At 47.8% G+C, this 14,161-nt stretch overlaps 1 protein-coding gene across 4 annotated transcripts in view; it reads left to right on the top strand.

Annotated features, from left to right (window-relative positions):
• Positions 1–14,161, top strand: part of daam2 (dishevelled associated activator of morphogenesis 2) — a 238,209-nt gene that overhangs the window by 119,933 nt on the left and 104,115 nt on the right. For all 4 annotated transcript variants that reach the window (XM_051925402.1, XM_051925399.1, XM_051925400.1 and 1 more), the window contains exons 2-3: positions 9,871–10,072; positions 11,244–11,333. In XM_051925402.1, coding sequence (XP_051781362.1) covers positions 9,905–10,072; positions 11,244–11,333 — 258 coding nt within the window. In that variant the 5' untranslated portion in view covers positions 9,871–9,904. The remainder of the gene's footprint in view (positions 1–9,870; positions 10,073–11,243; positions 11,334–14,161) is intronic.

The following is a 14,161-nucleotide window of genomic DNA, read 5'->3' on the forward strand; positions in this document are numbered from 1 at the left end:
GTACTGACTGCTCATGGCTTGTCCACCATTCCTCTTTTCTTACAGTTGTCATCCCTGCCTGATGTTTATCCAGGCCACCTAGTCAAAATGCCAAATACATCGCTACACCCCCCTCTCTGCCCTCTTTACTGTGTGTACCCACTCTTACTAAATGGGTGATGGGTGAATGACCCTCTCCTTGTTTTATTCATGACATTATTACGGATTTTTGTCCCAGTAACATACTGTGAGATTTCTGTTAATTTGAGCCTCATTGCAGCCACAGCACAACCCAAACGCTCCTGGTGCTCTCAGTACTCGCCTCACACACCCATAATCTGCCCGTGGTGAGGGCTGCCTCCTCATGTGATGGGATTAAAGCGAGAGCGGCGCACGCTTATCGGGATTTCAGCGACTCGATGTGGCCCACGGGGGCCTTCAAACATGTCAGGTCGATTCATCTGCTTGACTGGAGGCCGCTGCCTGATAAGCACGAGACGCAGGGCCGACGGAGTGGCACGACCTACTTCTGATGCCCGCATCACCGACTCCAGAGACGCGGCTGGTTTAGCCCTGGTGTGCATGTAGCCGTTGGGCCGAAAGCACTGATGAGGCTCTCTATTCTCACTGTATGAGACTGCTGGGGTCCGCTGTTCTCTGCTCTTCAGTTGGATATACGGTGCCAGCATGACACTGCGAGCAGGTCACTTCACCCGCATGTGCTCCAGCTGGAAAAAATTAAAAAAAACAAAACAAATGTCATAAATAGTGACATGGATAATGACGTCAGCCATGGCCGCTTTCTTGTCGATTTGATTGTCACTTCACCTTTCTGTACAATGAAAAGAATACATAGAGCAGAAATGTGCAGTGACAGTAAAGTTAGAGGGCAGAAGAGCAGTGAAAAGAAAATCAAATAACAAAAGAAATCAATCTAACCTGTCCGATATTAACATGCCATCCATATCAAGCCAAACGGTTAGCGTGAAGACAGCAGAGTCAGGCTTTATGTGAAGCCCCGCCCCTTTAGTGCTTCAGTGAGCCCCACCCATTAGTTTGTAGCTGAAGGTCCGTGAAGTTCCGCCCCTTTTGTTTTTACCTGAAGCCCCACCCTCAAGGTGTTAGTCAAGTCCTAGCCGTTTACTGCTTCCTACTCTGTATGTGAAGCCCCGCCCCTTTATCATTTCCATAAAGTTTAACTCCTTCCGTGTGTTCATGAAGCTCCACCCCTTTAGTGCTTCAGTGAAGTTCCGCCCCTTTTGTTTTTTCCTGAAGCCCCACCCTCATGGTGTCAGTCAAGTCCTAGCCGTTTACTGCTTCCTACTCTTTATGTGAAGCTCCGCCCCTTTAGCATTTCCGTAAAGCTTAACTCATTCAGTGTGTTCATGAAGCTCCGCCTTTGCTGATTTTCTATTGTCTTTCTTGCACATTTCATTTTTTACACTGTCTTTCATAATGGGTGCACTTTGAACAACAGGTTTCTCTCTTTTTTTATATAGTGCCTTTCATATTAGGCTGTTTTCTTTTTAGTTTAGTCCTTTTGTTTTTTCTTACGCTGTCTTTCACATTAAATGGTCCTCCTTTTATTATGTAGCTCCTTCTAGGGCAGGTCTTGTTATAGTTCTGTCTCTCTCTCTCCCCTCCAGATGTTCCACATCCATCCCCTTCTCTCTACAGACCCACAGCCTGACGCTAACTCTCGGTGTGACCTTCAGCGAGCCATTTCACCCAGGAGGGATTTCCTCTGCCTTGTAAGCTGCCTCTGAAAGGCGCTATTTAATGTCACAAAGATTAAAGGACTCCCATTGCGACTCTGAGGAGTCCAGTTACCTGCCACTCATTTCAGTTTTTGTGGAATTGCGTTGAAAGACTGCATTGTAAAGGTAAAGAACTCCAGTATGGCACTCGTTTTGAAAGGCGCTGTATAAACTTGATTACTAGTTCAATCCTCACTACGGACTCCCAGGGTAGTGACTTTACCTGGCGCTGCCAGTGGTCACAATGTAGGAATATTTAACTGGACTGTGACTTGACTTCAGTGCGGTTCTTAATTTGAAAGGTGAAGGGGACGCTGGCAGACCAGAACTCCGTTTTTCTCAGTTGTCGAGTGCTGCATGTGGTTGAGTGCTGAGTGCCAAGTGTCTTTGTTGGAGTAGAGTGACCTTGACTGACCGAAGACAAAACAAAGATTGTGCCCACGCCGAGCTGCCTGGCATCAACATTTTCCAGCCCTGAGGCTCCTTTGCGGCTCTCCCACTAACCCACCATTTGCTGTTTTGCTTTTGAGGCCTGACGTCTGGTCATCTGCTGTGTAGCCATGAGAAGATTGTGTGTACCAGTCCTGAGTTTAAAAAAGGAGGACAAAGACATTTAGTGCCAGGACTGATGAGGTTTACACGGGACAAAGCCCTGGTGCCAGGAATTTGAGAAGGTCATCTCATCTTAACTCTCCAGGCTGCAGGCCTGTGCCACCCCTGGCATCATGAAAACTGGCACCGACTCGGAACATGAAGCAGTATGTGGAGCAGCGAGGTGTTCAGTTTGTATTTGAGCAGACATTGAATCGGCACACTTGAACCTGCGCAGAGGAGAGTGTCATGGCCGACTGGGATGAGTTGGGGTTGGGGGGTACGTGGGGACCTCGTCAGGTCTTTGGAGTCAGTGACGTTAGAGCACACCTAGTGGTGAATAAGGGCAAGTGCACTGAGGACTGAAGCCAGGAGGACAGACGAGACAAAGCAGAAACCCTCGAGAGCCTTCAGGTGGGATCAGGACGAGATTTGAGGGCTCTTCATTGTCCTGTGGACGGAGGGAGAGAGAGAGAGAACGGGTACGAGATGTGATTGACAGACAGAGTGACACCATATAATAACATCAACGTGAAGGAGACATTATAAAAGAGTAGACAGTGTTGTAGATAGTCATAGAGAAACAAGAAAGGCACTGTACAGATATCAAAAATATTTAGATCAGCAAACATGAAAGGCACTATATATGATGGACAGACACTTTATAATAGGTGGCTGTATGATAAACAGATAAGCAGATGTGAAAGGCACTATATAATAGGTAGTAATCAACAATAGATAGATATGGACAGTGCTACTTACTGTATGTCATTCACAGATGAAGAAGTAGGAATGGCACCATATAACAGGTAGATATGAAAGGTGCTATAGAATTAGTAGACAGACAGGAAAGGCCGATAATATAACCAATAATTACAAAATGTGTCAAATATTATACACGAAAGACCCCAAATAACGTCAGGTCCATAAACATTAGGACAGTTGTCATCATTGTGGCTCTGTACGTCACCACGCTGGATTTGAAACACTGAAATCATGAAACGATTGAAGTGTAGACTTTCAGCTTTCATTTAAGGGGTTTGTGTGCAGTTTAGGGATGGCAGCCATTTTTGTGACCAGATGTTCCACAGTCAGGTGTCCCTTGTTATTTCATTAAGCAGGTAGAAGGTCTGCAGTCGAATCCCAGTGCGGGATTTGAATTTGGAAATATGAGGTCCAATGAGCTGACTGTGACAGTAGAAACAGGCCAACGTTCGGCCGAGGAAACCAAGCAAATCCATCAGAGAGACGGCAGAAACGCCAGGAGTGGACAAGTCAACCATCTGGTAGGGAAGGAGCACACTGGTGAGCTCAGCAACTCCTGAAGGTCTGGACAATCACGGAATTCTGTCCTTGGTGATGAAGAAGAACTCCTTCACGACATTTAGCCAAACCAAGACCACTCTCTGGGAGGTCAGCCCATCACTGGCAAAGTCTACAATCAAGAGGAGACTTCATGAAGGTAAAGCCTGAGGGTTTACCACAAGGTGCCAACCACTGGTGAGCCACAAGCATAGGAAGGACAGATGAGACTTGGACAGAAAATATTTTTTTAAAAGCCTGTCCAGATTTGGCACAATTTAAATTGGACAAAGGACACTAAGATCAATATGTACTACCAGAATGGAGGAAAGAGAAGAGTATGGAGAACCAGCTCATGATCTGAGGAGTACCACATCAACTGTGAGACATGGTGGAGGTGGAGTGTTACCGGCCTGGTCAGTCATGACTGCCAGTGGAAGTCGCTCACTGGTGTTTACTGATGATGTGACTGCTGGCTGAAGTCGCAGGACGAGTTGTGAAGTGTGCAGGGCGCTATACTGTCTGCTCAGATTGAGACGAATGCTGCAAAGCTGACAGTACAGGTGGACAAGGAGCAACAAACATACTGGGACAGCAAACCGAGGGCAGAGTATTCGGTGGCCGACGGTCAGTCCAGTGAGCTCAACCCACCTGGACTTGTGAAGACAACACTGAAAAGTCCAACAAACAAGCAGGAAAGGCCTGGCAGGACATCACTGGGGTGGACACACAGCACTTAGAGGAGATGGTGGTGGGCTCAGACAGATACCGATATTTAGGATTATGGTGGTTTGGTCCAAATGCTTTTGAGGCCCTGAAGATAAGGTGGGCCATGTGTGTATAAATGAACTGTCATTCAAAGACATCTTGATTGTTTCAAATCCATGGTAGTGACATAGAGAGATGACATGATGACAGTCGAGTCACCGACCACATACAGTACTTAGGGACCTGACTGTAGATGGGGACGGCCTTTTAAAATAGAGAATTAGACAGAGGCGTGTAAGGCACAGTATAATATACAGTCATTAGACCTGAAAGGCAGACATGAAAGTATAACATAATTCAAAGGCACTATATATAATATATATATATATATATATAACAGATAAGCAGATGGATACGTATGAGAGGCACTATAAAAGTAATAAGGATAGACATAGCGGGGCACTGTATTAGAGACAGACAGACAGACACAGTGGGTTATCTTAGCTGTTAGTTAAACAAATGGTCTCGGTGGTCTCTCATCGTTTGCCACATTTCTTATCTATCGGTCTTCTTTTATATAGCGCCTTTTCTGCCAGGCAGTTCTTTACAAAAGTGACAAGAGCTCCGCAGAAAGAAGTTGTGGGTAACAAAGTCAGTAATGAGAGTGAAAAGCCCACAAGGCAGCCAAAGACCTTTGACTCTCACACATGGATGCCAGTTCAGTGCCCACCGTATGCGGCCCTAACCTTCAATTGTAAGAGGTGTCTGGTTTTGTATCTTTACGCTATGAAAAGCACTTCATGAAGTGACACACAGTAGATGTCCAAGCAGAGAGGCCGAAGTCCACCTGCTATCTGTTCAGAAGGAGCACATGGAGGTCTGTGAGGCTCCCTGCACTTCATTCTCACTCAGATGACCCAAAAAGAGTGAAGACGTCTGCCCCCGTACCCCCTCACGCCATATTAGCATCTGGAGGGCTTTGGATGTGACGTTCAGACGTCCTACAATGCGGTTGCACTTGTTAGACAGGAGAAGTGCGTTTCAGGGGATCCCAACAATAAGAAGGAAGATTCTCTGTTGTTTAAACAAGACGATGGCAGCATTCTCGGGGGCACTTGGGAGGACAGAGGCTGCGTGACGGACGTGGCGTCAAACAATAATATTAAGACAGCTGCTGGCTGGCAGGTCAGACTGAGCCATGAGAAGCTCCGAGGGCTCCATTAAAACTTGTCACACAGCCAGCATGGGGACAAATCTGAGGAGGGGACAAGTGACACTCTGGACAGCTCAGGTCATGGGCTCAGATACGCAGGCTCTGGGTGTGCTCTGCTGAAACGAAGAAAAAGGTGAGAGTCCGTGTCATACTGAGGAAAGGAACAAACCGTGAAAGGCACTATATAACAGAAAGAAACCTGTGACAGATAGTGAACGTACATGATGGCGATGGATAGAGAGGGAAAGGCACTATATTAGGCAGGCAGATAGTGGAAGGGACACAAAGAAGATACAATACATGCCAGGCATTGTCTTGAGTTGACAGATAATATCATATGTGACATGAAATAAGTAGGCACTCAATGGAGCAGCAGATTCATGACGATAAGGTAAGGAAAGGCGCTATATTAGACAGGTACTGTAGATCGTAAAATGCACAATATGAAGTCAGTCAGTGCAAGATGTGCTAGGGAGACATGGACGGCACTATAGCAGGTAGATAGATCATTAAAATAGATTGTGATACGATGAAAGGCGCTATATAGGAGAAAAACGCTAGGAATATATTTGAGAAGTAGATAATGAAAGGCACTCCATGTACGGTGCTGGGAGAAACGTTATAGAAGACACAACATGACATCAGTAGAGATATGCCGGACATGAAAGGCACTATATGAGGATTTATTGCAAGTTGATTAGTGACATTTGCTTTGTTTTTGTCCCAGCTGGAGTCCCGGCAGGTGAGTGAGGTGACCTGCTCAGGGACACACCCGGGATTTGAGCCCCACAAACCCCGCTACGCCACACGTACTCAGACAAATAAACAGCAATATTAACAGAGGTGATTTGTCGAGAGATTCATCGGAGTAAAGGCGAGCAAAGGCTCAACAACAACACGACGCCGGGCTGCCATGTTTGATAGGCCACGCCCCCTAGCAACCACCGTCACGACGGAAGAACCCAAAACGCCCCCAAAGTAGCGGAACTAAATCTTTATTTGTAAAGACGGCCCATTGTTCAAGTCCTGGGCTCGGCAGTTTGAATTTTGGACTGGCGGATTGTTTTGAAGGATATTTCAGTTGGCGATTCTCTTTGTTTATTTCAGGTTCTCCTTTTGTATTTAGATTTTTACTTTTGATATTTTTGAACTGTTAATTTGATTTGATAATTAAATCTTAGGTACTGGGGGGGGAGGTCATAAGAGACTCGAGCTGATTGGCCGCCCAGACCTCACACGCCCATTGCCTTCTCCTCCTTTGATGTTGATTTTGCACCCGGGTCTGCTGTTGCCTTGGCAACTACCACATCTTTTTAGCTCCATCTGTTGGCTTTTGGAGGCAGTCAAAGAAAGAAAAGGAAAATGCGGGAGCCACGTGTGGGCAGCGGTGGGTTTTGCTTCATTTTTTAATTTGGTTTTCTTCTTTTAAGGATTACTGCCTTGTAAACAGATCGGGGACCCATAAATGTGTCATTTGCACAGTTTGGGATTTCTGTTTAGGCCGCCGCCGCGTCTTGAATTTCCCACTCAAGGCGTCAGTCCTGAAGTGAAATGTCAAAGAAGCCCTGGGACTTTGTGCAGGGTGGTGTTTGGAGTCAGCACTCTTGGGGTGCCACAGGATCTCACATCAGACACAATCCTCTGTGTTTTAGGCCATTCTGACAGAAGTAAGGACCCAGCCATGAGGGGGCGCTGCAACGTGCAGCCATCAGCTCTCTCAGTCCAGGCTCCGAGTCGTGCTGGGATCAGGGTGACAGTCCCAGTGACACCATTTGGGAGGTGAGGTCGCGCAAAATGGGGCAAATGTGTAAACGCTAGTCAGAGTTAAGACCAGAGCAGCATTTGAGCCCTGCCTCCTTACCACTGCGCCTCCAAACCACCTGGCACTAGCCTGTCAGTCCTTGTGTGATTTGTCTTTTCTTTGTAGAGTCTGCCTTGTCATGGCCAGCCCTGTTGGGGGGGCACTAGAGGGAATACACACACACACTCACACACAAACCCAGTTACTGCAGGGCAGGTTAACTCAAGTCTTCAGGCTGTGGGTGTGGCAAGGTGGGCAGTGCCACATTTGGGTGGTTGACTGGTCGTCTATACAGACGAGCTTGATGGTGGTGGATTCTTGTTAGTCGAATGTCACTGAGTGTCATTCAGTGGCACTAAAAGGGTACTCGTTGGTGTGAAGCTTCCCCTGAGGCCACAGAGTGGCATTCGTCACTAGAAAGGTGAGATCTCAAAGGCTCTTTCCCTTTTTCCTGTGAGTGAGAAAGACAAAGTGTTGGGAAAACCACTGCTGTATGCCACCATCTTTAAGGCCAACCTGACTCGATGGCCTCCCACTGGAATCAGGGCGGCCAAAGACCCATTTGATTCTTCAGCCTTTGTGTCGCCCCCCACTGGTGGTAGTCAGCGTTATTATTGTCGTGTTTTTACTTCATTTGTTATTGGACAGTCTCGGCTTGTGGAGGATGGCACAGCGGTGGCACAGTGATTAGTGCTGTCACCTCACAGCTCCAGAGTCCTAGCCCAGTCACCGTCTGACTGGAGTTTCCACATCTTCTGTGGGTATTTATGTGGTGGGCAGACAGATAAGGTTAACTGGCACACTGTGACTTGTTACGTAGTGTGATGGGCTGGCATTCCACCCACGGGTGTTAGCAGCTTTGTGGCTCCCTGTCACCCCATATTGGGATACGTGAGGTGAGCACGTGAAGGAGAGAAGAGAAAGGGGGCAGTGGGCTCAGTGGTCAGGTTGGTGTTCATAAAGGCAGCACAAGACCTCACTGAAGTGACAGACTTGGCAACTTCTGTTGTGTGGTGACCACTGATGAGTGGACCAGAGCCTACCTGTTGCCTGATGTCCCTCCTCCCCAAAGAGAACTTGGCATTGTCTGTGAAATAGCAGAAGGGTGTGAGGCCTCCAAAAGACTCCCCATAACTGGGCCAGAGTCTTCACTGAAGATGGGCCTCTCCCCAGGCAGCCTGACTCCAGACTCTAGTGCCAGGCTTTGGCCTCCTCCCAAAGAGTTTCAAATTCCGTTATCTCTTCCTTGTTCAGGCTGGTGGTCCCTGAGACGGGTGCTCTGTAGTGACACCATGGGTGCCCAAGCAGTTCTCCGGTGATTCCCTGTTCTGTAGTCTTGTACTCAAGAAAGGCACTATATGATGGTGCCATGTAGCATGTCTAAACGACTCGCGTGGAGGGGGTGGTGGTCAGTCAAAGCAGATGCTGTATGATGCTGGTCACTCGTCAAAGGTGTCATATCTGTGAGTTATACGCTCAATAAGAAATGTTTAGACCCCTTCTAACAGCCCCCTACGTCTACAGGATGCTGCTCACTCCAGACAGTGCAGTGTAATGGCACCATATTGTATTCAGTCAGTCAGTCAGTGTCCAACCTGCTATATCCTAACACAGGGTCTGCTGGAGCCAATCCCAGCCAGCATGGGGCACAAGGCAGGAACAAACCCCGGGCAGGGCACCAGCCCACCACAGTACATCTCCAAATTGTTCTGCTCTGTTTACTTACTGGTATGAGAGGCATGATGAGCTGTGCTTATAGGATGTTAATCAGTCATGAAAGGCGCTATATGACACCATCTAGATAACATAGTAAATGTCCACTGTAGTCCATTACTGGGTCTGCTTAGAAGTCCAAGAGCTAAAGTTAAAAGAAGTGGTGAGGCGGGCAGTTTTAAATCTGCCATCCGAGTTTACTGGTTGAAAGTCGCCAGGCTGATACGGTGGAGCACTTTGATAAAAACCCGTTATGTTAGCATGGCTTCATTTTAGCGTAACCCTGATTATCTGCATATGCACTGAATTATCATTTCTATCATCACCCCCACTTTCTCTGCTGTTCTTTATCCGGCTCTCTGTGGTGCCCATCTGCGCCACCACTACCACCTGATGAGGGCACCGTGATGTCCCTGCATTGATGGATTGAAGGCCAGAGGTCCACATGACCGTCACCATCTAATTCTTACACATGGAGCCTGATTGAGATCATTGATGTTAGGGGGGCTGGGTGGTCTCGTGGCCTTGGAGCCCCTGCGGATTTTGTTTTTTGTTTGTTTGTTTTACCTGCCATCCTGGCCATCAGACTTTATTCTTTGTTACTTAGTATGTGTTGCCTAATCTTATTTTTCTTTCATCACTTGTATGAAGATGTCGGTGCTCTCTGCTGACCCCACATGGCACACGTCTAAACTACTCCGACTTGTCTTTAATGTGCACAAAGAGGTCGGTCAGCGTGCTTCATGCCACTGTCACTGTGCTCTGCGCAATGTCTGATTGTTCTTTTTTCTCTCTCTCTCTTTCAGATCATGCCCCCAAGATAGCAGGCTGACCATAAAAATGCCACCCCGAAAGCGGGCACGCCCCGCTCTGGGGTTCCTGTGCTGCTTCGGGAGCAGCGATCACCCAGAGATTAATCTGAAGGACACTGTGCCCCTGCAGTACCTGGAGTTTACAGTGCCTATGCCACCTGCCGAGGAACTGCACGCCCGCTTCTCGGAGCTTGTGGTGAGTCTGACCGTCTCCATATTTCTGTCAGTGGGTGTTGTGTGCCCGCTTCTCTATTGTAGCTGCCCACATCCCAATAACGTGTCACACAAGATGGCGTCAGGTCTTCTACTCTGTAACAGCGGGCTTTCCGCACTTGCTGTATTGAACACTTTGGTTAGTCCTTGGCACTCTGTGGGTATTTGGTTTTGCTTATCTATCCATGTCTGTCTATATGTACTGTATATATTGCTGCTTTTCTGGGTGGATGGGTTCCCATATGCCAGTCTGCCTGCAGTGTGGAGTGCCAGGCCGCACCACCCTACACTGCTATGTCCAAATAAATAAACTTGATTTCATAAACGTCCAAGTGCATGCATGCAGACAGCAGACCTCCAAGAGCCTCGCTGCACCCACAGCCTGATGCTGCCACCACCAGGATTCACCATAAGGATGGCATTCTGCCCGAGGTGAGCAGTGCCTGGTCTTTTCCAAACCTCATACTTGGAGTTCTGCCCCTGGAGACGGAGTGCATGGTGACTGACCTGGGACCCCCTTTTGCGGTGTCACAATGCAGGTGCAGTCCAGTTATTCTCCAGGTTATATTGTGTGTCAGTGAAGTGAAGTGTCACTTGGGCGCACACACACACACACACAGCACGTTGAATTCACTTTCCTCGTTTTGTTTCGTAGCGCCTTTGCACTTCCTCCCTGTCAGACGTGTGAAGGGACATGTGGGCCGGGATGCAGTCGCAATTTCATGGGTGCCATAGACGTGAATCTTGTAGGCCACCATTATTCTGCCCATTAGCTGGTTAGACCCTCGTGGATTCCTTCCCTGCTCATTAATGCCAGACCCTGGTGGGCCGTTGACCTTGCAGTTGAGAGCAATGCCAGTCAGCATTTCCCAGGTGTCACGGTGACAGCAATCCTCGCCAGTGACAAACTGGGGCCCTCCACCCACCCAGTAGGGCGCTGCCAGAGTACTGGGCCTTGTTGTGATCACAGATTCTCTCCAGCTCTTGCCTCGATGAGGCCTCCTTCAGTCGTGTGGCACAGCAGGTTTGTGGGCAGCGTGGCTTTCAGGTTTCTTTTATTCCTTACTTCGGCCTGAGCTCCTGTCTGGTGCGGCGGGCTCAGGATTGTTGTCTTGTCCGTTTTCCGACTCTTTCTGTTTGTCTTTCTTTCTCAGGATGAGCTGGACCTCACGGACAAGAACCGAGAGGCAATGTTTGCCCTTCCAGCTGAAAAGAAATGGCAGATTTACTGCAGCAAGAAAAAGGTAAGATTCTGCCCACGTCACATGTTCTGTCTCTCCATTGGCCTGGTAGTGGAGCCCGCTGGGGTCTGCACTGGCAGCAGCGGCCTCAAGGTAGAAGCTTTCTTACTGGGCACACTCACGCTGAACTAGTTTAGAGCAGCCTACCAGGGGCATCATAAGGGGTTAGGTAGGGGACCTGGGCTTAATCATGAATGAAATGATGGTGTAACAATGGCATTTGGCCAGCACGGGGACTCCCAAATAATGGAACCCACAGCAATCTGCCTTGACCCCCAAAAAGCAGATGGCAAGATGACTCTGAGCCTAATCCATGTGTCTTCAGGATGTGCCAGGAAACCAAAATGGATGGAGAAGGCACAAACTACACAGTGACATGGACAGGCCCAGGAGCTGAACTCGGGCCTCTGGAAAGTCGCAATCCAGTGATCGATGTTTGTGTTATATAGTGCCTGGCACAGTCGGGCCCATCATGAATTGCCTTGTAGGGCAGATCTGGGAATTAAACAAAGGCCTTGGAAAGCAGTGGTGCCAGCAACTGTAATAGAACCTGGAATCGAGTAACGTGTGTATTATATAGTGCCTTACACCGTGATAGTTCCAGGCCCAGGACTTGAGTGCAGGGCTCTGGAGCTCCAAAGTAGCGATGCCAAACCCTTCAATAATCCAATCAAATGATCAATGTGTTTATCATCTAGCGCCTCACACAGTGACACTAATCAGGAAATGCTTTAGGGTGGAAATTAGACGTTAAGGTGGACGTCATCAGAGTGGCACAGCTGCTGCCTTTGAGCTGTGGGCACTGGGGTTCCTTTCTGCATGGGGTTTGCATGTTGTCTTTGTGCCCATGTGGTACACCATTTACCTCTTCATCCCTAATAGGTGCCTGTTCATTTGGTAGATAGTTGGTTTGTGTGCCATGCAGTAGACTGGCACAGAGCCCATAGCTTCTTTATACAAGTTCAGTAATGGTGAAAGCAGGTATGGAAAATGGAAGGACTGATACTAAATTATGCATTTTGTTAACCTAATCAATGTATTCGGTTATATAGTGCCTTGCACAGTGAGACCCCGAGGTTGAATATCATAGGAGTGGCCCAGTGAATCAGCCCTGCTGCTGTTCTTCTTGTGGGACTTGGGTTAGTTCAACATGTGGTTTGCGTGTTCTCCTTGTGCACAGGGTTACCCGTTACCTAACAAGTGCCTGGCAGTGCATGAGTGTGCCATGTCGTCTGGCTTCCCTAGAGCTTGGGACAGGTGCTATAAAGATAATACAAATAGAAATATTGTAACACTAACTTCTTGGTATAGGACCTGTAGGAAATGGCCGGATTAATAAAATGCATTTTGTGAACCTGCTGACTCCAATATGTTGTTCTGGAGTTTGTGGAGTCCAGACGGGCAGCATCAGCCACTAGGTAGAAACAGGGCAGGAATGCCAGTCCATTACAGGGCATGGGTACAGCACCTGGCAGAGAGAAGGAGCAAACCCCTCAGGGCTCAGGAAAGCAGTGGTGCTCGCGGGTATCATAAGGCTGTGAGTTCATCAATGTGTGTGTTATCTAGCGCCTTGCATGAATTGCCTTAAAGTGGCAGGCCCAGGAAATGCCAAGGAGCTGCTAAGCAGCAGTGTCGGCAGCTACAGAGAAACACTGCAGTTCGATGATCAGTGTGTGCGTGTGTGTGTGGTGACGTAAAGTGCCTTATAATGGAAATGCCACGACAAGTGGCATATCACCAGAGGGGCACAGTTGCTGCCTTTGAGCTGTGGTTACTGGGCTTCATTTCTGCAGGGGGGTTTGCATGTTCTCCTTGTGCCCATGTGGTACACCATTTACCTCTTCATCCCTAATGGGTTGCTTATTCATTTGATAGGCAGTGTGTGAATGTGCCATGAGTCACAGTAGGCTGGCATTGAGCCCCTAACTTCTGCAGCCTGCAGTTTAGTAATGTAGAAAGCAGGTTTGGAAAATGGCTGATGTGATATTAAATGATGTATGTTGTGATCCTGCTGACTCCATTGTGGTGTTTTGGGGCTTATTGATAGCAAGGTTGCCTTGTGTGAGAGTGCCAATCCATTACAGGGCACAGGTACACCAGACTGATTCAGAGTAGCCTGGCAGGCTAATTGACACAGGAACACAGAGAGAAGGAGCAAACCGCACAGTGGTGGTGACAGGACCAGGAATGGCGCAAGCAGCTATGAGTTGATCAGTGTGTACATTATATAGTGCCTGTATTTAGACACGTACATATTACAAAAGGATACGATCAAAGTGGAGCATGTGATGATGTTGATGTGGACTTTCAGAAAGCATTTGATGCTGTCAAGAGGCAGGGCCTGTTAAAGCCCATTGCGGCACTTCCGGTGTGATTTTGGGCTATACAAAAATAAACTGTATTGTATTGTATTGTATTGTATGAGGTGCCACGTGAGAGGGTGGGCATCAAACTAAAAGAAGTGCCAGTTCAGGGTGTGGTGTTTGTAGATGGCTGCAGAATTGGCTCAGACACAGGAAGCAGAGGGTGATGAGAGTGTGAGGAACCTCATCAGAACTGTTAAGAGTGGTGACCAGCAGGGGGCAGTATGGGGGCTGCTGCTGTTTTTAATATCTAGAAATGATTTAGATAGGAATATAAAGAGCAAGCTGGTGAAGTTTGCAGATGATACCAAGAGAGGTGGATTAGCAGATCATTTGGAGTTCATTATATAATCACAGGAGGACTTGGACAGCAGACAGGCTTGGGCAGATTTGTGGACTATGAAATTTAATGTCAGTAAAAGTAAAGAATTACACATAGGAAGGAAAAATGTGAGGTTTGAATACACA

This window comes from Erpetoichthys calabaricus, chromosome 3 (genome assembly GCF_900747795.2).
Source record: "Erpetoichthys calabaricus chromosome 3, fErpCal1.3, whole genome shotgun sequence".
NCBI lineage: Eukaryota > Metazoa > Chordata > Cladistia > Polypteriformes > Polypteridae > Erpetoichthys > Erpetoichthys calabaricus.